This window comes from Branchiostoma lanceolatum, chromosome 18, assembly GCF_035083965.1.
Source record: "Branchiostoma lanceolatum isolate klBraLanc5 chromosome 18, klBraLanc5.hap2, whole genome shotgun sequence".
NCBI lineage: Eukaryota > Metazoa > Chordata > Leptocardii > Amphioxiformes > Branchiostomatidae > Branchiostoma > Branchiostoma lanceolatum.
The window spans coordinates 13084863-13112161 of NC_089739.1; the positions used below are offsets into that span (position 1 = coordinate 13084863).

Below are 27299 nucleotides of genomic sequence, written 5' to 3' on the forward strand. Positions count from 1 at the left end.
ACCTGGCCATTGATATACAGTCAAACCTGTACAAGTGACCACCTCTACATAAGGACCACCTGGCCATTGATATACAGTCAAACCTGTACAAGTGACCACCTCTACATAATGACCACCTGGCCATTGATATACAGTCAAACCTGTACAAGTGACCACCTCTACATAAGGATCACCTGGTCATTGATATACAGTCAAACCTGTACAAGTGGCCACCTCTACATAAGGACCGCCTGGCCATTGATATACAGTCAAACCTGTACAAGTGGCCACCTCTACATAAGGACTGCCTGGTCATTGATATACAGTCAAACCTGTACTAGTGACCACCTCTACATATAAGGACAACCTGGCCATTGATATACAGTCGAACCTGTACAAGTGGCCACCTCTACATAAGGACTGCCTGGTCATTGATATACAGTCAAACCTGTACTAGTGACCACCTCTACATATAAGGACCACCTGGCCATTGATATACAGTCAAACCTGTACAAGTGGCCACCTCTACATAAGGACCACCTGACCATTGATATACAGTCAAACCTGTACAAGTGACCACCTCTACATAAGGACCACCTGGCCATTGATATACAGTCAAACCTGTACAAGTGACCACCTCTACATAAGGACCACCTGGCCATTGATATACAGTCAAACCTGTACAAGAGACCACCTCTACATAAGGACCACCTGGCCACTGATATACAGTCAAACCTGTACAAGTGACCACCTCTACATAAGGACCACCTGGCCATTGATATACAGTCAAACCTGTACAAGTGACCACCTCTACACAAGGACAACCTGGCCATTGATATACAGTCAAACCTGTACAAGTGACCACCTCTACATAAGGACCGCCTGGTCATTGATATACACTGTCAAACCTGTACAAGTGGCCACCTCTACATAAGGACCACCTGACAATTACTATACAGTCATACCTGTACAACCCTTGCCAAACTGTTGTCTAATGTAGCATTAATGCCAGAAATACATATGCAGCACTAATGCTTGGTTAGTGCACACTGCCATGGTAATTTCATGGTAATTATGGCTGTCCAAATACCAGTCCCTCAATGTCATAGCAGCCATGCCTTGGACCAAGGCTTGAACCAATTAGTTGGCATCTTTCCAGCATTAGTGCTTTCTGCCACGGCCTTTAGTCATGCTTGACCTATACATTAGCAGTCAAGGGTGGACTGTAGTTAGGGTGCAGAGGGTTAATTTGGTGTGACCACCCCCACTGGCACCAGCCAGGGGAAAGGGTTTCCACTTCCCCTTCAGTCCAAGAAGACTGGGTGATAAATGATGATTAATGGACAGGGGTGTATGCTGGCATTAATGCCCTGTTCCAAAGGGAGCAGAGGGAATCCAGCATTAATGCCCAATGTGCTCCGCTAAGGAGCGCGTAGTGCGGCATTAATGCTACATTAGACAACAGTTTGGTAAGGGAAGTGACCACCTCTACATAAGGACCACCTGGCCATTGATATACAGTCAAACCTGTACAAGAGACCACCTCTACATAAGGACCACCTGGCCACTGATATACAGTCAAACCTGTACAAGTGACCACCTCTACATAAGGACCACCTGGCCATTGATATACAGTCAAACCTGTACAAGTGACCACCTCTACATAAGGACCACCTGGCCATTGATATACAGTCAAACCTGTACAAGTGACCACCTCTACATAAGGACCACCTGGTCATTGATATACAGTCATGTATAAACCTGTACTAGTGACCACCTCTACATAAGGACCACCTGACCATTACTATACAGTCATACCTGTACAAGTGGCCACCTCTACATAAGGACCACCTGGCCATTGTGACCACTTTTTGGTGGTCCCTTAGATAATTTTCCCATTCACACATTAAATCCTGTCTATATATATAGTGAGTACCAGCATTCGCTTTACTCATTTTGTGACTTGCTGCATTCGCATTTTTCACTAGCTTTAATATGACAATTATGACTGGCATAACCTAAATTTTAAAGGGCTTGTCCATACTAAATTATTTATCTGTTACCCACCTACCAAAGACTATAGTAAAAGTACGCTTACATGTCCTTTAACACGAAACTTTCAGAACGTAGCGAGTAGGAGTAAAAGGGGAAGAAAGTACAATATTTGGATTAAAACGTCATTTAATAAACTTCAAATTCAAGTACAGTTTATCACAGGTTAAGGTGTTTTCATAAAGATTAAGTACATACCTTTTTACTGAGAACACAAAATCATCATTCAATAGAATTATCATCTTAATGATACTTAAGATGCTACAGTTAATGCACTTATCTATTAAGTTTGCGGTGATTTTGATTCATGGTAGGGCCACACCAATTTAATTTTTTGCTTCTCTGAATAGCCTGTCTTGTTTTTCCCATTTTGAAAAAAAAATTGGGTATCTATTCCCATTCACAAATTTTAACTCCCAATTTTACTATTTGTTCAGTTGCAAAACTCAATAGCCACCAAAATAGATTATAAAGGCCTGCACATACCTAAAAAGTGTGGTCATACTGATCATAAGTTATAATTTTTCATTAATTAAAACAATATTTCTCAATATCAATCCATATATTACATGCCAAAAGGTAATCTTGTGATTGAAATTATAGATCAAAGAAAGGGGTGCATTGAATAGAATGAGCCATACAAAGCTGAGATTTGAATAATTCTCTTATTCTTTATGTTATGTACTACCCTTATCTTCACCCCAGACTCTTTGGAAAAAAAAATTCTTCTTATTTTTTTTTGCCCTGTCGCTCCAATTTTTTTCTGAAAAAATCCGAGAAGCAACAAATTGAATTGGTGTGGCCTAGGGAGAAGATGACAAAAACTATCATCTGTAATAAACAAATGCGACTTGTACATGAGTAGCCTCTTGTGTTACAATGTCAATCACTGTCCATTGTCACATGTACATGTGTTGTATGTCTCCTATATGTTTCTACCATGTATTTGCAATTGGCCTTCGGGCATAAACTTGCAAATAAACTTTCTTGTACTTACTGAATGCGCGATGACTACATCAGAAAGGTAAAATTAAAGAAAAGAAGGTTTCTTGTTACATAAGGAAACAGTTACTCAAGCAACTGGATAGAATTACAAATCTTCTCCTGTAGCACCACTTAAGATCTAGCAACCAGTTTCCTCAACCAGATATGTGGCATCGTGTGGCGCAATCGGTAGGGTGTTTCCCCCAGAATTAAGAGGTCCCAGGTTCGAAACCACTGGTATGCCCCGATGGTGTGCCCTTGGGAAAGGCACTTAACACGACTTTCCTCACTCCATCCAGGTGTGAATGGGTACCTGACTTCGGTTGGGGAAGGTCGTATTGAGGTCACCTGCTGGCGCCGAATGGCAGCCGCCCAGACCCTTGTGACAGTTCCACAAAGTGCAAGTGTGGATAAAATATGTATCTTGTGTATTATGTGATTGTAAACCCTGCAGCAATTCAGCACTGGCTGCCATTGCACGGGTGATTTCGGACCAATAAATCATTTTTTATTATCACGTATCTGCTGTCTTTCGTCAGTGACTGACTGATGAAACACAGCAGATGCTGTCTGAAACATCTGTTTCCAAATTTCATCCAGCTGCAGGAATAACAGTTTCCTTGTGTATCTTATCACCTGAATGTCTAACTTCATCGACAGAAGTTTCATGTTACGAAGACAAATTAAGTAACGTACCTATCTCGCGTAACGTCTCCCCGATACACGACCACGGTCCCGTCCTGGAACCCGATCGCCATGAGGTTGAGGTTTTCGTGCACGGCCAGCGAGGTGACGGGCGAGGGTTCCTTCCCGGGTACGGCGCGGACGATGCGGGAACACGTGGGGTTCCCCGCCTTGTCGCGCTTGTCCAGGTTCCAGACCTTGATGATGGGGTTTGTACCTGGCTCATCATCCTGTACAATGGAAAGGTATCAAAATAGGAAGAATCAATTGTCTTGGTACCATTTGTTTTTGTAATGTATTGCATACCCGGTAAACTGCATCAAGGCGTAACACACCAGGTTTGTACAGAAGAGTACAAGCTGCATATCTTACAGATATATATGATCCACACACACCGGGAAGGGCCCCTACCCTTTTCGATAAGTCTGTTGGGTTCTTTAATGTGCTTGAGGTACGTACCGGTGTGGCTCTCCTCAAAGACGGGACCTCCATTTAACATCCTATCCAAGGGACGTCCCTAACCTAAGCTAGGTAACATATCAACATGATACACATAATAATGAAACTATCATATAGCGATGTTTAGATTTGTTCAGAAGGTACGTAAAATAGGGGATTGGGCTATTTCCTTATCAATTTGTTTTGGGAAGCCGGAAAACAAGCTGGTTGTACTAACCCCAACCATGACCGGGATGCTCTGTTGCTTGACCTGACAGAGGTGCGTGATGCGCAGTTCGTAGGCCTTGAATGTGGACAACTCCAGGTCCAGTACAAGCACACCATGTTACAATATGTACATGTGTATGGATCTAAATAAGACATAAGGTTCTATCTATACTTACCCCAACGGTGACCAGGATGCCTTGCTGCTTGACCTGACAGAGGTGCGTGATGCGCAGTTCGTGGGCCTTGAACTTGGACAACTACGAACAGGTCCAGTACAAGCATACATGCTACAGTATGTATGTATCTAAATAAGACATAACTTAAGGTTCAATACTAACCCCAACGGTGACAAGGATGCCTTGCTGCTTCACCTCGCACAAGTGCGTGATGCGCAGTTCGTAGGCATTGAACGTGGACAACGCCAGGTCCAGTACAAGCACACCACGTTACAGTATGTACATGTATGTACAGTCAAACCTGCCTAGGCGACCACCTTTTCAACGCGACCACCTGGCCATGGCGACCGCTTTTTCTTGGTCCCAAAAATTTTCCCCATAGGCACAAGCATTAAGCTGCCTGCCCAAGGCGACCACCCGTCCAACGCGACCGCGACCGCCACGAATGGGGACCGCATAGAGCACAATCCCTGCCCATGGCGGCCGCCTAATTTTCAAGCTTGTGGTGACATCGGATCATTTTGCTGTCGGATTTCACGGAAATGTTTTCAAGACTTTGAAGGACAAAATAAGGACAAAAATATATGGAATAGTAATGTTATAGCATCGATTCCTCCATGAAGTGTTTTAATAACACGTTCCCCCCTATAAACACTGTAAAGACAAATGTTTGTGATGTTGTAGTGCCTATCGTAATCTTATAGTTTACCGCAAACTCAAGCAAGTTCAGTTTAAAATCAATTTTCAAAACGAATACGTAGTGCATGGCGTCAAAAAGTCAGATTTCACAGAAATTACTATCTATATCTTGTGTGTGTCTGTGTCTTACTAAATTCCGCCGAAAAATGACTTCGCGGCGGGCAAAACACCGGGGGAGAAATGTTGTTCCTCGGTCCCAACGCCATCTTGGATTTGGCATGGCCCGGATTTAGCGTACCGCTGACCTTTCTAAAACATGATGCTTTTGTGTTTGAGCATTTACGAATACTCTAGTTATTGACGAAAATTAATATTCTTTTTTTCTTTTTATTTCCATGAATCTCACAAACCTTTATTGGACGCTGGGCGTTCTGCTACACTGACTTACCTTTTGATGCGGTCGCATAGAGCTTGGCGGCGCGGCGCGACGAAATCACCGTTCCGTTTTCATCTTTAGTTGTCAGATCGAAAACTTTTTGACCCTTTTATCCAGCGGTCAGCGCCCCAAAAAAGGCTGGGGCCAGGAGGTGTTTTCTAAGGATTTGTCTTAGGCCTTAAAACTTCGATGATGTGCGTGTGTGTGTGTACTATTTGATTTAACGTGTGAATGCGGGAGGGCGCTGCGATCATCGAGGCAACCATTGTTTTGTAGTCAAAATTATTACGAAAATGTGTACACGATGTAGCGGTGTACAATTATTACAACGATAGCGGAAAATGTAATTTTTGTAGCCTCTTTCTGTCAATGAGAAATTGAACTTGGTGGGGCTCATGCTGTCTAAATTCACATAATTTTCCATCCATTTACGTACTGTATTTGAAAACCTCGACCTGGAAACATGTCAGTGGAATCCTCTTCATGGCGACCACCTGTCCATCGCGACCGTTTTTGCTCGGTCCGCCGGGTGGTCGCCTTGGGCAGGTTTGACTGTAATATCTAAATAAGACATAACTTAAGGTTCTATACTAACCCCAACGGTGACGAGGATGCCTTGCTGCTTCACCTGGCACAAGTGCGTGATGCGCAGTTCGTAGGCCTTGAACGTGGACAACTCCAGGTTACGGTTTAGGAAATGGATGTTCCCTTCATAATGTGGCAAATGGTTAAGGCAATGCACGGAATATTGAATCTTTATTATGTTGGAAGGGCATGCTGTTCTAAAAGTATATATGTATTACAAACATCAAGCAGATACAACCTGCCCTGGTCAAATATATAGCAAACGGTTAAGGAAATGCACAGAATATTAAATCTTTTTCATGTAGGAAGGGCGCGCTGGTCTAAAAGTAGTACAAGGATTACAGACTTGAGAGTTAAGGGGATGTGCAACAAATTCACTTTATTTTTTGGACCTATAATTGTAGAGACAATCACATACAGACAAACTTACACACACACATGCACACACACACACACACACACAAACACACACACACACACACACATATATACATATACATACACACACACACACACACACACACGCCCACACACACACACATACACACACACACACACACACACACATATACATACACACGCACAACACACAAACACACATACTGTATATACAAACACACACACACACACACACACACAGACACTCTCACAGTCACACACGCAAAGATCAAACACACAACACGAGCCAAAAACAGCACTCTCTCGGCGGGAAGTAAGACAGAAGGATATCTCCAATGAGGATCTGGCCCCGCCCGCTGGCGCAGACAGAGATGTCGATGCCCTTGAGTCCATCGAACACCTGACCTCCTTCGTCCTTCACTACCTCCTTGTCAAAGAAATTAAACCTTCGCCACTGGAAAGTAAAAAACACACAGTTATTTCACTTAACAACAATTAACGATGTTAATTAACGATGCCCTTCAGCCCATCGAACACCTGACCTCCCTCGTCCTTCACAACCTCTTTGTCAAAGAAATTAAACCTTCGCCACTAGAAATAAGATTACACACATTATGAGAGTGACAAGGTGCTCGTGACAAGTCTACAGTCTAAGTCAAGGTGGTCTGGTAAATAGGGTTGTTTACCTTGAATCGAATGGTTCTGGGTATGGCCCAGAGGCTTTTTGTGAAATAAAATTAAGACAATATACAATGACTAATGTATATGATTGGTCTGATTTCTTGACATACACATTTATCTTAAAATACATCAACAAACACACACACTACTAGTCTGTATAACGCAAACTCCAGCTGTCCAGGGTTTTCTGTCCCCTCCGCGGCTAGCGGTTACAGTCGGCTGACTAGAACTAGTAGAAGGGCGATTAAAATCAGGCTAACGCACTACGTCTAGAGTGATCAACAATGATTTTGCAGCGCTGGTAAACTGTCTTTTCAGGTGTAACGTATCACTTTATTAGACCAAACAGTAAGGTTTCATTCACTCACACCGGGAAGGACCCCTAGTATTCTTTTCGATGAGTGTGGTGGGTTCTTTAACATGCTCAAGTCCTGACCAGTACTAGTGTGTTCAAAAATATAATAGCCAATGGGTACACATACAGATGAGTATAGAAGTCGTGGCTCTCTTCAAACACAGGAACTCTGGGCTTTATATTCCACCCAAGGGGATGTCCCTAACTGACCATAGGTACTCATTTTCACCTGAGTTGAGTGAGGAATATCTAAAAGTGCCTTTCACAAGGGCACAGCATAAATACTAGTATGGGGATAATTTTCGAACCCAAAATCTTTAGATTTTAAGACAACATACTTAATCACAAGACCAACTTGTCCCCTACTAATCATAATGTTTACAATGTTAGTAAAACCCTACCCTCTTTTAGTAATGTTTATAGACCTCATGTTTCTGAAATCGAGACTGAAATCAACAAATAGACAAAAGTCACACGAGAACCAAAACGCCCCTCCCAAACTTCCGTCCATGTTTTTCGCCATTTGCCATATTTATTCCTCTTCAATTGGAAACGATATTCAGCATAAGTACAAAAAGTACACATATTTGTGTGCGAACAAGACATAATGTCGTTAAAACGCGCAAAATGTACAAAAAACTGCGTATTTTCATCGATTCTCACCTGTAAAAACGCCATCTTGGACTGCAGGTCGCCCGTAGGTCAGAGTTCAAAAAGTACAAAGTTGAAAGGTCGTTACCCACAGTTCTCCCTGCGGGTTGCCCTGCCAACAGCGTCACTTCCGCGTCCCTCCTACAGCTGTCCCGTTTGGGAATCTCCAGAAAAACTCCAGAATTTATCAAGTTTGGCGAGGAATTCAAGCCGAAAATGACGTCGAAATCAGGTGGGTGACTCTTGCAAACTATTCAGCGCCAAGTTTGCATTGCAAAGATTGTATCTTGTTGTCGTTTTCTTGACGTTTTTGCCTTTCTTTTAGGATTAGGCTAAGTAAAGTACTTGGATATCCGGTTCTCTATTTGACACATTCTGTAGGATAGCTATAATACCTGCCAGTTTTTAATAGCATCTTGAATTTGATACCAACATGAGAATTGTTTATTGGTATTATGTTAGATTTGTTGTTTCTTGGACCTTGTTAAAAGTTATGTCAACGCAATGCATCGTTGATATATTTATAAAGGGAATATGGCACATTCCTTTACACAATTTGTCTTCTAAACTCTCAGGTCACATAAGGACACATGTGTAACGTTATATCTTCAAATCAAACAAAACATTAGTTATATTAAATACTTGTATAGCCAGATCCATGTACATTAGACTTTTGATAGAGGGTATTTCAGAGTAAACATATGATTGTTTATTTTGTTTACCTTGCCTCGGTCATGGTTGATGCTTATCAATGGACGTGAGCTACCTCTTACCGCGTCACTTGAGAAGGGACATTCATGATAGCATTAGTCAAGCTTCAGTGGACTCTTTAAGATGGTTTGACCGAGTGAAAGTACTCGTATAATTGGGCCATTCAGGGCTCATAGATTCAGTAATCCGGTTTAACAGGGTGTGTTGATTGTTGACGCCTGGTAGCAAGACTGAATTAGCCTGGTATTCAAACCTATACACCTTTCTCACACGGCGGATATGATAGAATGAAGACGAGGCCAATGAGGCAAAGAAGCAAAAATAATGTACAGAAGATTTAGTTTTCCTCCTAAATCACATTAAAGTTTTGAAATATAATATTACAGTAGCTACTGTAATGCACAAAAAAGATGCAGCAATTTAGAGCTTCGTTGACCAATCCCATAGTCCCCGCCCTCCTCCGTCAAAACTTAGAAATGCAGAATAAAAACATAGAAATGCAAATATATGACGGTCATGCAGCTACTTCCTCATTGGTCGATTCTCTGATTATCAGGTAATCATTGGCTAAACTTCTAATTGTGATTGACAGTTAGGATCGGTCTGATGTTTGCCACAAGGGCCTTGTTTTCATTCTATCATGTCCGCCGTGTGAGAAAGGTCTATTCTCCGCTGACTTGGGAGCTATAAGTCATATGATTGGATACCAGGAAAATACTGCTTAAGCTGAATGCCCAATTCAGGACTTGTTTAAGTACATTTGTTTAAAAAAGGTACTTGCTTAATATGTGAGAAGTGCATTTTGCATTGTACTCTTGAAACTATTGACCTACTGTTTTTTCTCCAGACTATGGAAAACCCCTCTTTCTCATGCTACATATTTGCACATTCACTTCTTATAAGCTTACTTGTACTTTACAAATTTCTGTGCTATGAACATCTCAGTGCCTTGATAACATTACTAGTAAGCTTATAAGTCTATTATCTAAGGTGTGCTACTATAACAGAAAACCTTTACTGTCTCAACTTTTGTCTTCTATTCGGTTAATGGTGGCAAGGAACAGCAGTACACATCTCTCCTACTCTAGAGTTTCAAATACATGTAATCACGATTAATAAAATTGTAACATTTTACTATATTTTTAGGCGTTCAAGACTAACAAGGCAATAAGAGGTGGCAGACTTCACCCCCTAATTAATCATTGTGCTAAAGACCCTTCCTGTTCCAAAACAAAAATAGAAATGCTGTATAGACAGACAAGCTTAAAGTTTGTGTGAGTTAGAAAGAAAAAGCTGAAATTTCTTAAATCAAAGAACTGAGTAGATCTAGTCCACTCTCTTTGGTTAGATTTAGTTTCTAGAACATCTCAGAAATGTCCAGATTACCATTCTCAATAATAATTAAGTGCACTGGGGGCTAGAAATACATGTTCACCTGCAGTTTGCAATTTACAGAAAGATTGTCAAAAACAGATCTAAAACCAGAGCAAGCTGCAGTAGGGGGCCCAAACCTATTATGTATACAGTCAAACCTGCCTATAGCGGTCACTCAAGGGACTGGCCAAAACTGGCCGCTAAGGACAGGTGGCCGCTATGGAGAAAATGTCGATTAATTGATCACGAGTGACACATGTTTTCAGTACCCACTGAGATACATTTATTCACCGTACAGTACACATGTAAACAGGTAAGGCACATTTTAGACGTTCGATTGTTGTTCTTTTACTCCTAGATAGTTAAGAACAAAATACATGTTGCTCAGTTGTCACTTACTGTTCGTTTTCGACCGTTTTCAAACATAAAATCGTGGCGACAATATTCCTCAGTCTCTTGTTGTGTTGGTTCGGTTCCCGCGTGGCTTGTGTTGATCAGCATCTACCATTATGCTAATAGGGTACTCAGAAGAAGGTCGCTCTTTTGAGGGCTTTTTGTCTTTTCAGAAAATTGCAACAGCCCAAATTTTACATCATAGTGATAGTGTTCACATTCATTTTGAAGCTTTTGGTTTAGTAATTATCCTCAGTGATACTTTGCAGCAAAATAAATTTAGTATATTATACCTCCGTAACAGTGGTGTCTTCCGTTGACCTTTGTTGACCTTATGCTGCTACCTATCCAGGTTTGTATCAGCGCCATTTTGAAAATTGCGCGAAACACGTTTTGAGCACAATTTGAATGAATTCCCGGTGAAAACGGATATTGGGCCGGCATTCAAACATTCCGCGAACTTACCGCATCAGGTACATGTGTGGGTTGTATTTTCCAAAAAGCTGCCGTAATATTTGTCCAGTCGAAATGCATAAAAATGATCAATTTTACCACGATGTACAAACGCAAGCCATGTGAAGAAAATCATACTTGACTTCGCGTCAAACCATGGATTTTCTAACGGATGAAACATTCTGGTTTTCTTTATTATGATCCTATCCAGTTGAGTCCACATAAATTTGATAACTGCGTGAAAAAATGAAGATTTTGAACCCGGCGTGCGGTGGCGATGCGGCTTCTACCGGCGCGCCGTGACCGTTATCGGCAGTGTTACTGTACTCGCGGGACCGAAAATCGTCTGGCCGCGACCGCGTTGGACAGGTGGCCGCTATAGCCTAATTCTTAATGCTTATGTCAATGGGAAAAATCCAAGGGACCGACAAAAAGTGACCACTATGGGCAGGTGGCCGCTATGCAAAGGTGACCGCTAATACAGGTTTGACTGTACCACTTCTTTCTTTCATCACAAGCTATCTGCCACCCAAAAATCAAGACCACGGCACGTCCAGGTCAAAAGATACAAAAACGGAAGTTCTGCTGCAGTACCAAGGTCACATACCAGGGGGCCCAAAATCAACCTTGAATTTCGGCTTCACAACGCCTGCCCACATACCAAATATCATCATAATCCATCCAGAGGTTCTTGAGTTATGCTGACTACAATACTCCGGAAACACAAACAGACACACACACACAAACACACCAAAAACAATATCTCCATTTTTTCATGGAGATAATAAAGTATTCTGAACCCTGTTTAAGTGTTATGTATAATGTGTATTCAGCAGCTGTTTGTTGCCACCTTATATCAGACTCATGACTGACAGTTTCTCTCCTGTCTCCTCCTCCTGACAGCCGCCCGTCTCTCCAAACTCCACCAGGAAATCAAGCCGGTCGAAAATGTCTCCTGGGAGGGCAAGTCTCTCACTTCTTCTCTGTGTTTGTGAGGGCTATCTTATGCTTAGGTCACAATTGGAAAAGGGGGCCCTGCCAGGTAGCCTGGGTGCCATCCAATTACTCCCGGAGCTCCTGTAGCGAGTGTACTAGTAGCACCCTCATTAAATCAGGACCCCTATCGCTCCACGTTACATCGCTCGCGAAAGGGGCCCTGATAATAACCGCCGCCAGACATGGTTCTGGCAATGTCACCACCAAAACAGCTTCAGCCAATCAGAGGGGTCTGCTTCCCCTCATGGGAAGCAAACGCGCAAAGAACGCTGGGAAGGTATCAACCAATCAGGTTACGTGTTACATCGTTGCTTTGGTTACCAAAAACAAATGGCTGTCGATAGTTTTGCTTCAGCTGTGAAATACTTTTTTTGATTAGAGCGGCTTCGTCAGCATCAGCAGTCCACCCTACAGACACTGCTTGATGGCAGGGACGTATTTCTAAGTGCAAGGACAGGCGGAGGGAAGAGCCTCTGTTATATGCAGGGCTAAATCCCAGCGGCAGTGAAAGCCGAGCAAGCCCACTGACCTTGTTCGCGACTTCCGTCTGGAGATGAGCTCGTCAGTCCGCTCATTGCCAAATAAGGCCAGCGCTTTAATTATTCATGAGCAAGTGTCGGTGACGTCGCCAGAACCATGTCTGGCGGCAGTGATTATCAGGGCCCCTTTCGCGAGCGATGTAACGTGGAGCGATAGGGGTCCTGATTAATGAAGGTGACTAGTAGGAGCCCCGGTAGAAAACAGATGGCGCCCAGGCTACCTTCCAGGCAGTTCACTTTCGGCCGTGACCCATACTTGGCCCCAGCTGCTACCGGGCTATTGTTTGGCACGGCTGGGGTCCTGAATTTCTTTAACACAGACTTAAAATCAACCCGGGACCCGGTAACAAACAGGCGTGAGCTATTCGTGAGAACACTGAGAAGTACTGTACCCTTCTCTCACCCGGAAGTCTAACCAGGACCCCCTATGCTCCCCCCCCCCCCCCCCCCCCCCGCAATTGTGACTGTGGCATAAGTCTAAGTATGGATCTTCAACTAGAAGAACTCTACAAGAAGATGTTGAGTTGGAGGATTGTAATATTTTCTGACTGCTTGGCTTCTTGCCCTCAGATATACAATGTATGGATGGTTCTGTCAGAGAACCCTCAATCAGAAAATATTTACAATCTTATCCTCCCTGCACCTCCACATACATGTTTGAAGATAAACTTCAGAACAATACTGGACGTTTGGAAAATCTAACAAACTTGACATTTCTGTAATAAATGGCAGACATGATACTTGATAGTTGGATGTTCCAGATTTTTAGTATTGTTCCAAACTTGAAGATCTGTGTACAATAGTAGTGGTGGTTTAGACTGTATAGCTTATGATTGGTTATCTCACCATTAGGCAACTTGAAGTTTCATGCCGTACATCAAGGAGTTTAATTTCCATTGAATCTAATAGTACTTCAATTCCTTGCATGTGAAGTTGTGGACTAAAAAATTTAGTCTTTTTTTCCCCTTTCTGTCTCTCTACCACTCCAGTTATTGATTGCACGTCAATAAAATGAACATCTTTTTTTAGTCCTGTCTATCCTATATTCACGACCGTATAGAGTTGCATGCCATATTGCAAATCAGACCGTTACTACATAGCTCGGTACTAGCCTCCTTCGCAGGCTTCCTAGAACGGCGGCGTTTATATTTGGGGGAGGGGGGTGACGCAAGTTCTTTAATACACGGGCCAAGGTTCTCTAATGCCGGCAAGGGAGTTTCGCTGCAGAGGAAGTTACGTCGCCGAGGGACGATCCCCTTTCTACCCAGCCTGCTCCCTGTCGGGCCCATGAAAGGGGAGTTTATTAAGACAGCGAAAGGCAATCATCCCTCGGCGACATAACTTCCTCGGCAGCGAAACTACCTTGCCGGCATTAGAGAACCTTGGCCCGTGTAAGAACTTGTGTCACCCCCCTCCCCCAAATATATACGCCGCCGTTCTAGGAAGCCTGCGAAGGAGGCTAGCTCAGTACACACATTAACCTGATTGGTTATAATTGTATCAGTCGATATTGATGGTTGTTGTTTGATTGATGAATTGACAGGAAGCCTGCGGAGGTCAAGCAGCGGGGGAAAGCTGAACAAGAGCGGCACCAACCTGGCTCCTGCCTTCAGGTTCGATCTCACTCATGACATTCGTTCATTCAATCATTCATTGAATTTCATTCATTCATTCAATCATTCATTTACTCAATGACATTTATCCATCTATCCATCAATTTGTCCCCTTTTTCCTTCGTTCATGCAAGGACATTATATAGGCCTTGGTTCATGCATACATTTGTTACTGGTAATTCATTTGTTTCTTTCATTCTTCATCAATTCATCCATCCATCCATTGATTTGTTCCTTCTTTCCCTCATTCCCTCATTTGTTCCTACATTCATTTGTTCCTACATTCATTTGTACCTACATTCAATTCTTCATTCACCCATTTTTTTCCTTTGTTTATTTGTTCCTTCTTTCCCTCATTTGTTCCATCTTTTTTCATTACTTCATTCATTACCTATGCAGAATCAATGGTTGAATCTAATTTGTTCCTACATTCATTTGTTCCTACATTCATTTGTACCTACATTCCTTTCTTCATTCACTCATTTTTTCCTTTGTTTATTTGTTCCTTCTTTCACTCATTTGTTCCTTCTTTTTTCATTACTTCATTCATTAACTATGTAGAATCAATGGTTGAATCTAATTTGTTAATTCATTCATTTGTTTCTAAATTCATCTGTACCTACATGTACATTCATTTCTTTATTCACTCATTTTTTCATTTATTTATTTGCTCCTTCTTTCACTCATTTGTTCCTTCTTTTTTCATTACTTCATTCATTAACACATTCTATGTACATTTTGTAGAATCAATGGTTGAATCTACTAGTAATTTGTTCATTCAGTCATTATACGTTAGGTTGATGACCAAGTGGTAATAAGCTACGAATTGGATGTACATGTAACTATAGTAGACACACTGACAGGATCTAGAGTTTGCGGGTTCAACTCCTGGCATTTCTTAAAGGCTAAGACATCGTATCCTTGAGAAAGGTACACTTTACTTGACGTGTTGTGACTTTTTTTCTCACTCAATGAGCAACTTTGTAACACAACTTTGTGATGGATTCCGTCAGCTTTTATTTTTCAGTCAGAAGGAAAGCTACACAAAAACGAAAAGCCTACTATAATATGCTTAATATGTCAAGTTCTTACTTCAAGTTGTTTGACATAAGTCCGTCATAGTTCTAGGATCTTCCACCGTTTGCAATTTACTAATATGCCCTGCTGACGCCTTCTCACCTGATGATTGAATTATATGACGTCAGTGTTCTAAATTTCTCAACCAGAATGAATAGTGCTTTTCAAATTTAGAACACTACTGACGTCATATAATTCAATCATCAGCTGAGAAGGCGTCAGCTAGGCATAAGCTGCAAATGGTGGAAGATCACAGAACTATGACAGACTTGTTGCGATCAGAAAAGACTTTGTATATTTTTCAAAATCTATTTGTTACGAAGGTCGCTATGATACTGCTTCAATCATCACAAAATGCGATCTATATTGACGAGCAACGCCAGAACTGTGTAGGGCAATTCCCACCAATGTGGTAACGTGAAACCTTGCCGTCCAACCAATCAGAACACAGGTTTTATGACGCGAACCAATCAGTGCTATGTAACCTAATGCATTATTCAACTCAATCTCATAGCTGCACAGGCTGTTTCCAGTCCAAGCAATTGTTACAAGATTTGCTAGTATTTCTTTCCGGAATTCCCTATGTTATACAACAAATATATTGAAACAGCTATCAGATCCACACATAGTGTGTCATTAAAAAAGATTATTATTCATACACATATAACACAAAGCTTAAAAGAAAGGGAAAAAAAATGGATAAAACACATTTATTTACAAGTACCATATGCATGTGGTGTCCACCATAACTCCTTGATTATGGCTGAAGCGGTGGCCCTGGGTCTTCACCGTAGGTCGCTGAGTGTGTGGCTGAAGCTATGGCCCTTGTTCTTCATCGTGGGTCACTGAGTATGGCTGAAGCTGTGACCCTGGGTCTTCATTGTGGGTCACTGAATGTGGCTGAAGCTGTGGCCCTGGGTCTTTATCATGGGTCACTGAATGTAGCTGAGGCTGTGGCCCTGGGTCTTCATAGGTCACTGAGTATGGCTGAAGCTGTGGTCCTGGGTCTTCATTGTGGGTCACTGAGTGCGGCTGAAGTTGTGGCCCTGGGTCTTCATAGGTCACTGAGTATGGCTGTAGCTGTGGCCCTGGGTCTATATCATGGGTCACTGAATGTGGCTGAAGCTGTGGCCCTGGGTCTTCATCGTGGGTCGCTGAGTGTGGCCGCAGCAGTGGCCCTGGGTCTTCATTGTGGGTCACTGAGTTTGGCTGAAGTTGTGGTCCTGGGTCTTCATCGTGTGTCACTGAGTGTGGTTGAAGCTGTGGTCCTGGGTCTTCATCGTGTGTCACTGAGTGTGGTTGAAGCTGTGGCCCTGGGTCTTCATCGTGGGTCTTTGAGTGTGACTGAAGCTGTGTTCCTGAGTCTTCATCGCGGGTCACTGCATACAGCTGGTGCTGTAGCCCTGGGTCTTCATAGATCACTGCATATGGCTGAAGTTTTGGCCCTGGGTCTTCATTGTGGGTTACGTCATATAGCTGGCACTGTGGCCCTGGGTCTTCATAGGTCACTGCATACGGCTGTATCGTATCATTGTCTGCTGGGGTCTGTCCATGAGCATGAGTTGGCTGGCTGTCCGTTTGGTTTGAGTTTTCGCCCGAAGCTTGTAGATTTGTCGGGTCAGTGTAGACCACTGCATACGGCTGGATTCTACGTGTTTCGTCGTCTGTACCACAACTGCGGCGGCACAAGATGAGCATAGCTGATACCAACACAAGGAGAAGAGGCGGTGTTCCTACAATGATCAGGGTGAAGATATGGGTCCTGTTGTCGTCCTTTGTGGGTGGGTCTCCCCCAACAAGAATGACATAGTCAAGCTCTGTTGTTTGCTCCGAGAATGACTTGTGCTGTGTGTATGGCATGTCTGTGGAGTTCCGAGTAGAAATGGTAATATTGTGCGTGTACTGGTTGAAAGTTTGAGGATATGCTGTGCCCATGCTTGCAGTGACCGTCATTTCTTTGCATCTGATGGATTGGATCCCTTGAACCATGTCCGAGTTGTTCTGTCGACACATGTCTTTCTGCAAGTTGGTGAGGAGTGTTCCACGGAGGTTAACAGGTGACGCACACCTGAGTAAGTTAGTATATGCGATCCAGTCCAGGTGGGGTAGATTGCAGACGAACCACGTTAAATTTTTGTCGCAGGCAAGCTCGTTACCGTGCAAATGTAAAACCAATCTAGTCATGCCGCTTGGACATATTAAACGGGTGACGTGGCTGTCAATGTTGCTGATTCGGTTTCTGGTCAGGGATATGACTGCCAACATTTCAGGCAACAGGAGTGCGTCAACGGGCACAGATGTCAGGCGGTTATCAGATAACATCAGGCGCACTAGCATTGGTAATCCACGGAAGGCATGGCGGGATATGAGGGATATTGCGTTCTTACGGAGAAACAATCGTCTCAGACTCTCAAGCCCGAGGAAGGTGTCTGGACCTAAGGATAAACATAAGACGCTTTATGAATCAAAAATCAAAACTAATAATTCAATTCAATGATAAATCAGACAATGCATTTATTGTTTAATTTTTTTAGCTTCTTATTTTAAACAGGAAAGAAATATTCGTAGCACACATATTCCATTGGTTCAAGTCCGGACTTTCAAGTCCGAACCTGAACCTTTACCTCTGGACTCGAGTCTGAACCTAATTATAAACCTAAACTCGGGTTTAGGTACGCACCACTACTGCTGGGTAAATTCACTGCTTTTTAAATGTGGTACATGTAAGTAAGTCTTCAACTTAAAGGTACCCAGCAGGACCTCATTTGCATAATAAATGCAAAACATTATGATATGCCACTCGAAAAGGCTAACACCAGTCGGCGAAGGTATGGGGGCGGAATTATATAAGAGCTGCCGTAATCTAATTTAGATATTATTATGTTTTCTCAAATCTGGTGTTTATTGTTTATTTGTTTGGCTGTGTACACTGTACAGCAGCCAAGGTTGCCCGACTAGCAGTCAGCTAATATCTGGTGTTCTAGGTCATCATTTTTAGTAATGAATTCAAATGACTGCCTGAAATCATTGCTTTAAGTTTAACTTCTTTAGGTGTATCAAATTTTCAATTTATAAAGCAAACTACATAAACTAAAAAATAAGACTGTCCCACTCAGCACTTTAAGTTGCATGATAATTGCAAAAAAATGTCATTGTACAGTATGTAAGAACATAATATCTATAGAATGATTCAACTTATGAACATTAACAGTGACTTCAAAATTGTTTTGGTGTTTTCATCAGTCTGATTTCACAATATCATTATTGTAATACTACCTTCATGTAAAATTGCATATCGGCATATATTTTACATGCAATTTGAAAACTATAATATGCAGAATTATATACAGTCAGTAATTAATGCAGAATTTCAGTTATAAACACAAAACAGCAATGTTTTCATATTTTTCCAGTGCAAATTTCCCGATCTAAGGAAGCTTTAAGATGGTTTAAATCAAAAAGGAGACTCGAGAAAGTTTACTTGAATGTGTAAAAGTGAGAGATTTTTTTTTTCAAGTCCGGACTTGATTTCAGATGTTTAGGTTTTTTTTGGACTTGAACCTAGAGGAACAGGTCCGGAACAGGTCCGGGGTTTAGGTACGCACCACTACCCATGCAGCAGAATAATGAGAGTTGATGTTAAGTGTCATCGTTACTTTAAATTCAACATACCGAGACTTGTGATTCTGTTGTCATCAAGGCTGAGATCTGTCAACGGGAAACCACGGAAAGCTCCCGGCTGAATCTCGGAAACATTCGACCGTTGAATCCGAAGATCCTTCGTGCTGAGATCGTTCGGGAAAGACCGCTCGTGAAGCGTAGAAGAGCATAGATACATAATGGCGATGGATTGGTTCTCTTTCTCAAAGTCTGTTGGTATGGTATCGAGGCACACAGGAACTTTGACGGTCGTTCCTTTGTGTGTAATCCAGTCGCACGTCGGACCCTTTCCATTTTCGTCAGGACAATGGCAATGAAGATCCAGTCTTCCTTTGAGGCGACGGCAGTTTTCTGGGCATTGCGAAGCTTTCAAAATCTCAAAAACTGAAAGAGAAGCCAGGAGAAACAACAGCACTCCCTTGCTTCCCAACATCTTGATATAGAACTGAGACTTTAGGCCTAGATACATTATTCATCATAAAGAAATGATTGTTTTCACGGGGGAGGAGGAGGAAATGAAAATTAGGCTTGATTAGTCTGAGTCTCTGACACGACTTCTACAACTTTGCTCACCAACCATGCAACCTGGCAGGCTCTGGGTTGGAAGTATTCTGGAATCCATCCTATTCTGAGCTCCTGTTTATATGCTCCTCTGATTTCATCCAAGAAGAATATTACTTTCCCTGACATCATCCCCCTATTAAACTCACTTCCAGTCAATCTACTTACTGTGTATTTGAAATTAAAGAATACGAACATCCAGACCAGGCTAGGGCTGTCTCCATGCAGGACCTGTTCCTCCGTCCTGGGATGGAAATTTGCTTGTTGCGATGGAAAACATTTCTTCCTGTCCGTCAAAACATCTGAACATCTATAACATGAAATGGATGAAAATGTATCTTTGTAAGCATAAATATTGTAAACTTCATTTTCTAATGATTGTCTATTTCAATTGTCTATCCCGGCAGCCCTCGACTTAATCGTTCACTAACAAGTTCACGGTAATTTTAAAGTGTTGTAGTATTGCCAGTCGTATTTTGGCAATAGCACGCTCGGATATGTAATATTTGTGAAGCATTTTAGGGCTGCATAGCTTCCCCTAAGTTTGTAGCGTGGATATTTTGTTTCATGTCATGATAATTGTGACACTAGCTTTGATTAATACATGCGCACTGGGTGAAGGGTTATCTAAGCTTCCTGATAATCTAATCTCCAAGCTGATCTATCGGTTGCAAGGTATCAAAAGGGCCAATACCCCCAGACTTAAACCATTTTTCTCAGTCCCTTGAGTGGTTAATGAAACCTGCAGGTTTGATTTCAGTAAAAAGACGCTTTCATTTGCATCAAGGAAATGCACTGCAATAAAGCCACCTGCTTCCTCTGGTGTATATCGCTTAGTTAGCAGTTTATGCCACTAAATTGTTGTGCTTACCAGGTAGTTAGGAAAATGTTAAGATTTTCTCTCCCAACATCTACTTGGATTTTAGTTTTAAGGACTCAAGGACTTGATTGTCAAGTTTTTGGCCTCAGTTTTGTTCTTTTTGCTTTGCTTTGATCACACAGCTAAGAGTCTGTGATATTTTACCTCAACCAAAACAAAATTTCATCAAAAACTGTGACATTTGTAAATATCCCTAATTCCTAAGCAGAAACATTTTCCTACGGGCTGAGATTTGTAAAGACTCAGGGACATAGATGTCTGAAAGTTTTTGGCCTAATTTTTGTTCTTTTTGTTTTGCTTTCACACAGCATTAGTCTGTGGTCTTTCATCTCAATAAGAACAAAGTTTAGTCCAAAAACTTGACATTAATGTCCCAGAGTCCTAGGAGGTTACAGGGCCTAATCCAAAAAAAGCAAGTAGAATCTTTGCATTTTTCTAAAGGTAGAGATTTATTATTATGACTCAGGGACATAAATATCAACTTTTTGGCCTAATTCTTGCTATTTTTGTTTTGCTTTCATCACACAGTAAGAGTCTGCGATCATCGACCTCAGACCTGGGCAACATTGAGGCCGAGTACATCAAGAACCTTCAGCAGCAGGTGTACTTCCTGGAGCTGGAGGCCAACTTCTTATATCCTTTCTGCTGCTCACTTACCCCTCCTAGCAACTTGCACCAAAACTGCAGACAAGCGTTCATCTATCAAACCTATACTCTTACCAAGGAGGTTAACCTCCTTGCTCTTACTACTGGTCTTTGTGACCACTTTCTGGTGGTGCCTTACACACAAGTATCAAGAATAGCAAGTGCGACATTAAAAAGGAAAATGTACTTTTAAGCAACAACATTTATGTCAATGAAAGCAAAGTATATGATACATGTAAATATAATGTATCATTTATTGTGTTAATTTCCTTGACATTTTGTTTACGCGGGACCAGGCCAAAAAAGCAACAGGTAAGAAACATTTTCGTTTTTGTAAAAAATTAATTTTTTTTTATAGCTATACTCATCTATCACTTCTATCTCAATTTAGTAATGTTATTAATCACAAACTACAGTACATCTACATAAGGACTAAATCGCCGGCCACAATGTGGATACTTTTTAGAGGTTCCTTAAATTGACCCATTTCTTCTTCATAGTGCCTTCCTGTTTCTTTTGCAACACCAGTAAACTCTACCTAACGTAACATAACCAATTTACGTCCGATTTATTCAAAACGTATTTATCTTAAAACCGCACGGACAGAGCCAAATGTTAAACCCATGGTCAGAAATATCAGCTCTTCTAAAAAGAAAATGCATGGTCTGTAAGTTTTTCTCCGCCTATTTAACGCCGTGCGAGCATGTATTTATACTTAGGTATATGATGAAGAATTGTGCTAGGGTAACCTATTATCGTCCACCTCAGTCTTTTCCCTTCTAGCGCAATGCTGGAAAAACATAGACCAGAAAAAATGCACAGTAATTGTCCAAAGTAGTCTGCAGACAAATGATAATAAAATCACTATGTCTGTCCGGCCACCCAAACCGGACGTAAATAGGTTCTGCACGTAAATAGGTCATGTTACGTTACATGTAACTCTGTAACCAATAGAGAATTTATTTATTTATTTATTCATTGGTTCAGCATGTACATGCAGGGTTGCCCAACTAGCCGGAAGCTATTGCTAAGGGCAAACCCATGTGCGGTCATAGGACTGTAGGTTTTGGACCATCTCACACCGGGGCATGCCCCTACTCTTTTTCGAAAGGTGTGGTGGGTTCTTTTATGTGCGCGGGGTGTGGCTCTCCCCAAACACGGGACCTCCATTTAATGTCCAATCCGAGGGACATCCCTAACCCTAGATGAGCTAATAGAGAATTGGGTGCCAAACGGCTACTTCAGTGACCATCTCACCCGTGCATATTTTGCAGATATCCACCCGCGCATGTCGGCTGAAGCGGAACGGATGCTGCGAAAGCTGCGCGACCTCCAGTCAGAGGTCGACGGAATGTCGCTGGAGATCCGCAGAAAGGAGTCTCACCTCGACATGCTCAACACGGAGAAGAGTCGCGTAGAGTCCAGACTCATGACCACTGAAGGTGGGTGTTATTTTTTTTGGCAACGCCTCAGGGTCGGAGCCATTGGTATAGTGCTGGGATCAAAAAAGGAGGAATTCTAACTATTCCACGCACGCATTCCCCAGGGAATTGTTTTTTTTTACTATACCTTACGGGAACATTTTTTTTTTTGTCATAGTCCAGACGGATAAATCTGAATATAAAGAAATTAACCTAGAGGACAAAAAGAGGCAGATGGATTTGAACAAAGCAAAAGCACCCACTGCAGTTCCAAATGAGCCGCTAGGGGGCCCAAACTTACACAACTTACTTCCTGTGGCATGAACTTATGATCTACCACACAAAAATCATGACCATAGCATTTGCAGAAAATATGCCCAAAAATTTTGAAGCTCTGCTACAGTACCTTTGGTACCCGCTAGAAGGCCCATTATCGAACTTGACCTTCCTTTTTGTAAACCCTACCCATCCACTAAATATCATACAGAACCATCAACAGCTTTTCAACTCTAGATAACTTGGTGACATACAAACACAGAAACATACACAGCTCGCTGCACAACAGTAGGAAAGCGCCAGCTAAACCATTTTCGAACTTGACCTCCGTTTTCACAACCGCTACACACCTACAAAAAATCATGAAGATCCATCAACATTTCCATCACTTTTTTTGCCTACATGCAAACGCACAAAGTAACATTCAAATTCCGCTGCAGTACTGTTGAAAAACGCCAGGTAAATTTGACCTTTCTCTGCACAACCACTACACCGACCTACCGAAAATCATGAAGATTCATCAAAAAGCTTTTTCGAGTTATGCTCTTGACATACATACAGACCCATCCTACACCTGGCCTAACCGAAAACATAATCTTCACGGCGAAGATAATGAACACTTGAAAGCATTCCAGCTTCACTAAAAGGTTTAATTTTGGCAATGGGATAGCATAAAATCAGAGAGCTGGTATGTGTTTCTGTGTGTTTTTCTTTTGTGGTGGATTTGTACATGCACATGTATGTGTGTGTGTGTATGTGTGTGTGTGCTCACCACACTTTAGCATTCATTGCTTTAAATTTACATCACCTTCCTAAAAGCACAGGACCCCTGTCACTCGAAACATTGGCTCGCTCGCGTAGGGGCTCTGCTCTTTAGCCCCGGTAGACACGGTTCTGGTGATGTTACTGACGTAACGATGTGAGACGTAACCTGATTGGTTGATAGCTTCCCAGCGTCCTTTGCAGTTTTGCTTGAGCCACTGAGTGCTTTAGCAAACCCTCTGATTGGCTGAAGCTGTTTGGGTGGTGACAGCGACAGAACCGTGTCTACCGGGGCTAAAGAGCAGGGCCACTACTCGAGCAAACCAACGAATCAAGCAATAGGGGTCCTGCTTTTAGGAGGGTGTTTTATTTTTGGGACTTTCCTTTCTTTCGCTTTTTTGTCTGCCATATCTGATTGCCGCTAGTTTCCATTCTGTTCTCCTAATAGATGCGTACTCCAGGGAAAAGCGACTCTTGATGGACGAGATTGTATCACTGCGGAAGTTGAAGGAGGTTTCTGACCGTGACATCACCATCAAGGATCGTGACATCCTTCAGCTGAGAGAACACCTGACACAAGCCCAGGTGGACTACAACAATGCCAACCACAAGATCAAGATCCTTCAGACACAGGTGAAGATTAGACTGACTAAATCAAGCTTCTAGCAGCCCTTAAAGGAAACCCAAGCAATATTAGGGCCCACATATAGGGCGTATTCAGTCACGTGACCCTCCCCCTAGCGACGAGCACTGGCGGCCATGTTGGTGCTCACTTGATAGTGGAGCCCTATGGAACTCTCCGTATAAATGGCAGATGTTTTCTACGCCATTCACAATTTCCCTTCGAAACGTTTTGTCTCACAATCATGGTGTTTTGCCTCGTGGTAAGATGTTGGATTGGGACTGATAAAGCACACACTGATCGGGTAACAGTAAGATTGGTTTGGCGTTTCTCGTGAAGGTGAGGGAACATACGAAGGGACTAACGACTGAAACAAAAGTGGATTTCTGACATACGAACAGCGGATCTAATAGTTGAAGTTTGAGAATCAACGTGAGTGTATGGAAACCTTTGTTTTAAGTTTGTATCTGGTCGAAAAGCACATTACAGGCCCGTTGTGTAACACAGTGGCGGCACCGTGTAGTCGTTGCTTGAGATACGTTCGTAAACTGGGGGGTCTTTCAACGTCGAACTTTCCCGATCATAACGTACTCCCTGTCAACAAAATTTTTCACGACACTCAAGACACTGTACTACGTGGTTGCAGGCCTTGGAACACTTGTATGCTATGAACTGATTTTATGCGTACTCTGTAAACAGTTTAGCGGCCATGTTTGTAGGCTGCTGGGGGAAACATTTCCTCGCTCGTCGATAATGGGTCATTTCCAGTAGGTGAAATTGGATTTTTGTAGCGAAAAGGATGTGAGGCTGGAGATTCTTTGCATATAATAAAACAGCGATCAGACGACTTCGCATTCCTTGGAAATTTAGAGACCGTCGGACACCGAGAAACTTCGCTGCAGGGTGAGCACCAACATGGCCGCCCACGGAGGGCAGGGGTGATGACGTCACGTGAATAAGCCCTATTGGATTTTGAAAGTGGATTTATTTAGTCATTTCTATACAATGATTCAATTTAGATCAAACAATACTATCAATGTATAGTGATGTCTATGATGCAAAAATGCGAAATTGTTATGATGTGAGAATCGTGGCCAGTTTTTGTAGGCTCGCGAATTCAGACTAAGTATCATCGTACGGCACGATTTTGTGCGGTTTTAAAATGCTCAAAGTATGAAGTTATCATGCAAATGTGGTAAACAATGTTTAACTTAGTAAATGTCAATACCATAAAGATTTCAGCATTTTTTTTATTTCCAATTTTTCGGGCCCTAATATTGGTTGCCTTTAAACTTGTCAGGGCACTAGAAACTTGGTGGCCAACACCTCTAAATCAGGAGAATTGTACTCACCAAGCAGAGGTTAGGCTCCGGCTGTTTTTTTTCCTTCTTTTTGTCGAGCTATCCATTTTGTCAGGTTTTCTTTTTGTCTGTCAGTAGTTTGGCTGCTGTCTGGCTGTCTGACCAAAAGAAAACCTGAAAGAATAGAAAGCCCGACAAAAATGCCTGAAAAGATGTAAAAAAAACAGCCGGAGACTAACCTCTGCTTTGAGAGTAGGAGAATTGGGAAGGTCCTAATCATGTTGATTTATGCACATATGCTGACATGGACCAATCATTGTCAGACTGAGAACTGTCTGTTACCATGGTGTTGGAAGTTGTGCTGACTGGTTTCTGTTGAGTGACAGAGAATCATGAGCGCCTATTGGATGGATTTTCAAAGTAATAATTTAAGAATCCTGAACTCCTATTGGTGACTCCAGGAATGGGAATGATTCTCTTGTGTTAGAGGTCACAAGCTCTCGGGGAGGGGGTAGCTTATAGCACTCTTCTTTTTTTTGTGACATGTCTTTTGGAATTTGGAATAAAAGTGTTCATTCATTGATTTTTCTCCCCTTCTCCCCCCAGTTGGACCAGAGGGCGACGGACCACAAGGTGACCCAGATCCACCTGGAGGAGAAACGGGCCGACCTGCTGAAGACACAGTCAGCTCTGTCTGCCGCGGAGGACAGGTACTACACGGGCACTGCTGCCATGGCCGAGGCTGCTACCAAGGATCTCAGGGTCAGTATATGGTAGTCGATAATTAGTTATCTTTCTGGCTTCTTAACTAACTAACCTTTTGGCAACAAATTTGTATTGGTTCAGGGGTTAGGCAGCAGGTTAAATGTCGACAAATTAGGGCAGCATCGATGCCGAGTTACCAAGGGATCTGGACTGAGGTGGCATTGATGCCCAAAATGCCAGACCAGTTAGGCATCAATGCGGCATCACTCCAGGGGTTCAGGGGTTAGGCAGCAGGGAGAAGGTTAAATGTCGACAAAATAGGGCAGCATTGATGCCGAGTTACCAAGGGATCTGGACTGAGGTGGCATTGATGCCCAAAATGCCAGACCAGTTAGGCATCAATGCGGCATCACTCCAGGGGTTCAGGGGTTAGGCAGCAGAGTGAAGGTTTAATGTCGACAAATTAGGGCAGCATTGATGCCCAGTTACCAAGAGATTTCGACTGAGGTGGCATTAATGCCCAAAATGCCAGACCATTCAGGCATCAATGCAGCATCACTTCAGCATTTAGACAGTTTTTAGGCCAATTTTGTCAATTTTATTTCTGTCTTTTGCCTCACGACTTTTACAGCAACTGTTAACATTGCTATTCATTTCCTCGCATTGCTGCATTCCTATAGCTTGTGCAATTTTGCTATCACTGCATTGCCACGTTTTGCAGTTTTGCGCCAACTAAGTTTTGGCTTTTTGCATCTCCTTCCAATACAGGACTGGGAGGTACTTGCTCATAAATGCTTTATTACTGTGTGTGCCGAGACATAAGTACTGTTTTGTTTTTTCAATCCATTGGTGTATTCCTTGGGGAAAGGATTTTCTGTGCAACCTTTTTTTCTCTTTGCACAACATTAGTTTTCTTTTGGTTGCCAATGGTTCTAAGGTTTTTGCCATGCTGCTATGCATAATCAGCTACATGGTTTGGGATGTTTTTTCATCAAAATTTTGGGTTCTTTTAGTTACTAGGTT

General features: G+C 42.3%; 2 protein-coding genes across 2 annotated transcripts in view; one reads left to right on the forward strand and one right to left on the reverse strand.

Annotated features, from left to right (window-relative positions):
* LOC136424007 (vacuolar protein sorting-associated protein 11 homolog) overlaps positions 1 to 8390 on the reverse strand; it is a 25218-nt gene extending 16828 nt beyond the window's left edge. The window contains exons 1-4 of the mRNA XM_066412407.1: positions 8300 to 8390; positions 6931 to 7054; positions 6212 to 6333; positions 3712 to 3929 (exon numbers count right to left, since the gene is read on the reverse strand). Coding sequence (XP_066268504.1) covers positions 3712 to 3929; positions 6212 to 6333; positions 6931 to 7054; positions 8300 to 8314 — 479 coding nt within the window. The 5' untranslated portion in view covers positions 8315 to 8390. The remainder of the gene's footprint in view (positions 1 to 3711; positions 3930 to 6211; positions 6334 to 6930; positions 7055 to 8299) is intronic.
* Positions 8376 to 27299, forward strand: part of LOC136423849 (paramyosin-like) — a 25327-nt gene continuing 6403 nt past the window's right edge. Inside the window, exons 1-7 of the mRNA XM_066412209.1 lie at positions 8376 to 8519; positions 14297 to 14366; positions 21073 to 21177; positions 21476 to 21501; positions 22464 to 22631; positions 24097 to 24281; positions 26178 to 26333. Of these exons, the coding sequence (XP_066268306.1) occupies positions 8504 to 8519; positions 14297 to 14366; positions 21073 to 21177; positions 21476 to 21501; positions 22464 to 22631; positions 24097 to 24281; positions 26178 to 26333 (726 nt within the window). The 5' untranslated portion in view covers positions 8376 to 8503. The remainder of the gene's footprint in view (positions 8520 to 14296; positions 14367 to 21072; positions 21178 to 21475; positions 21502 to 22463; positions 22632 to 24096; positions 24282 to 26177; positions 26334 to 27299) is intronic.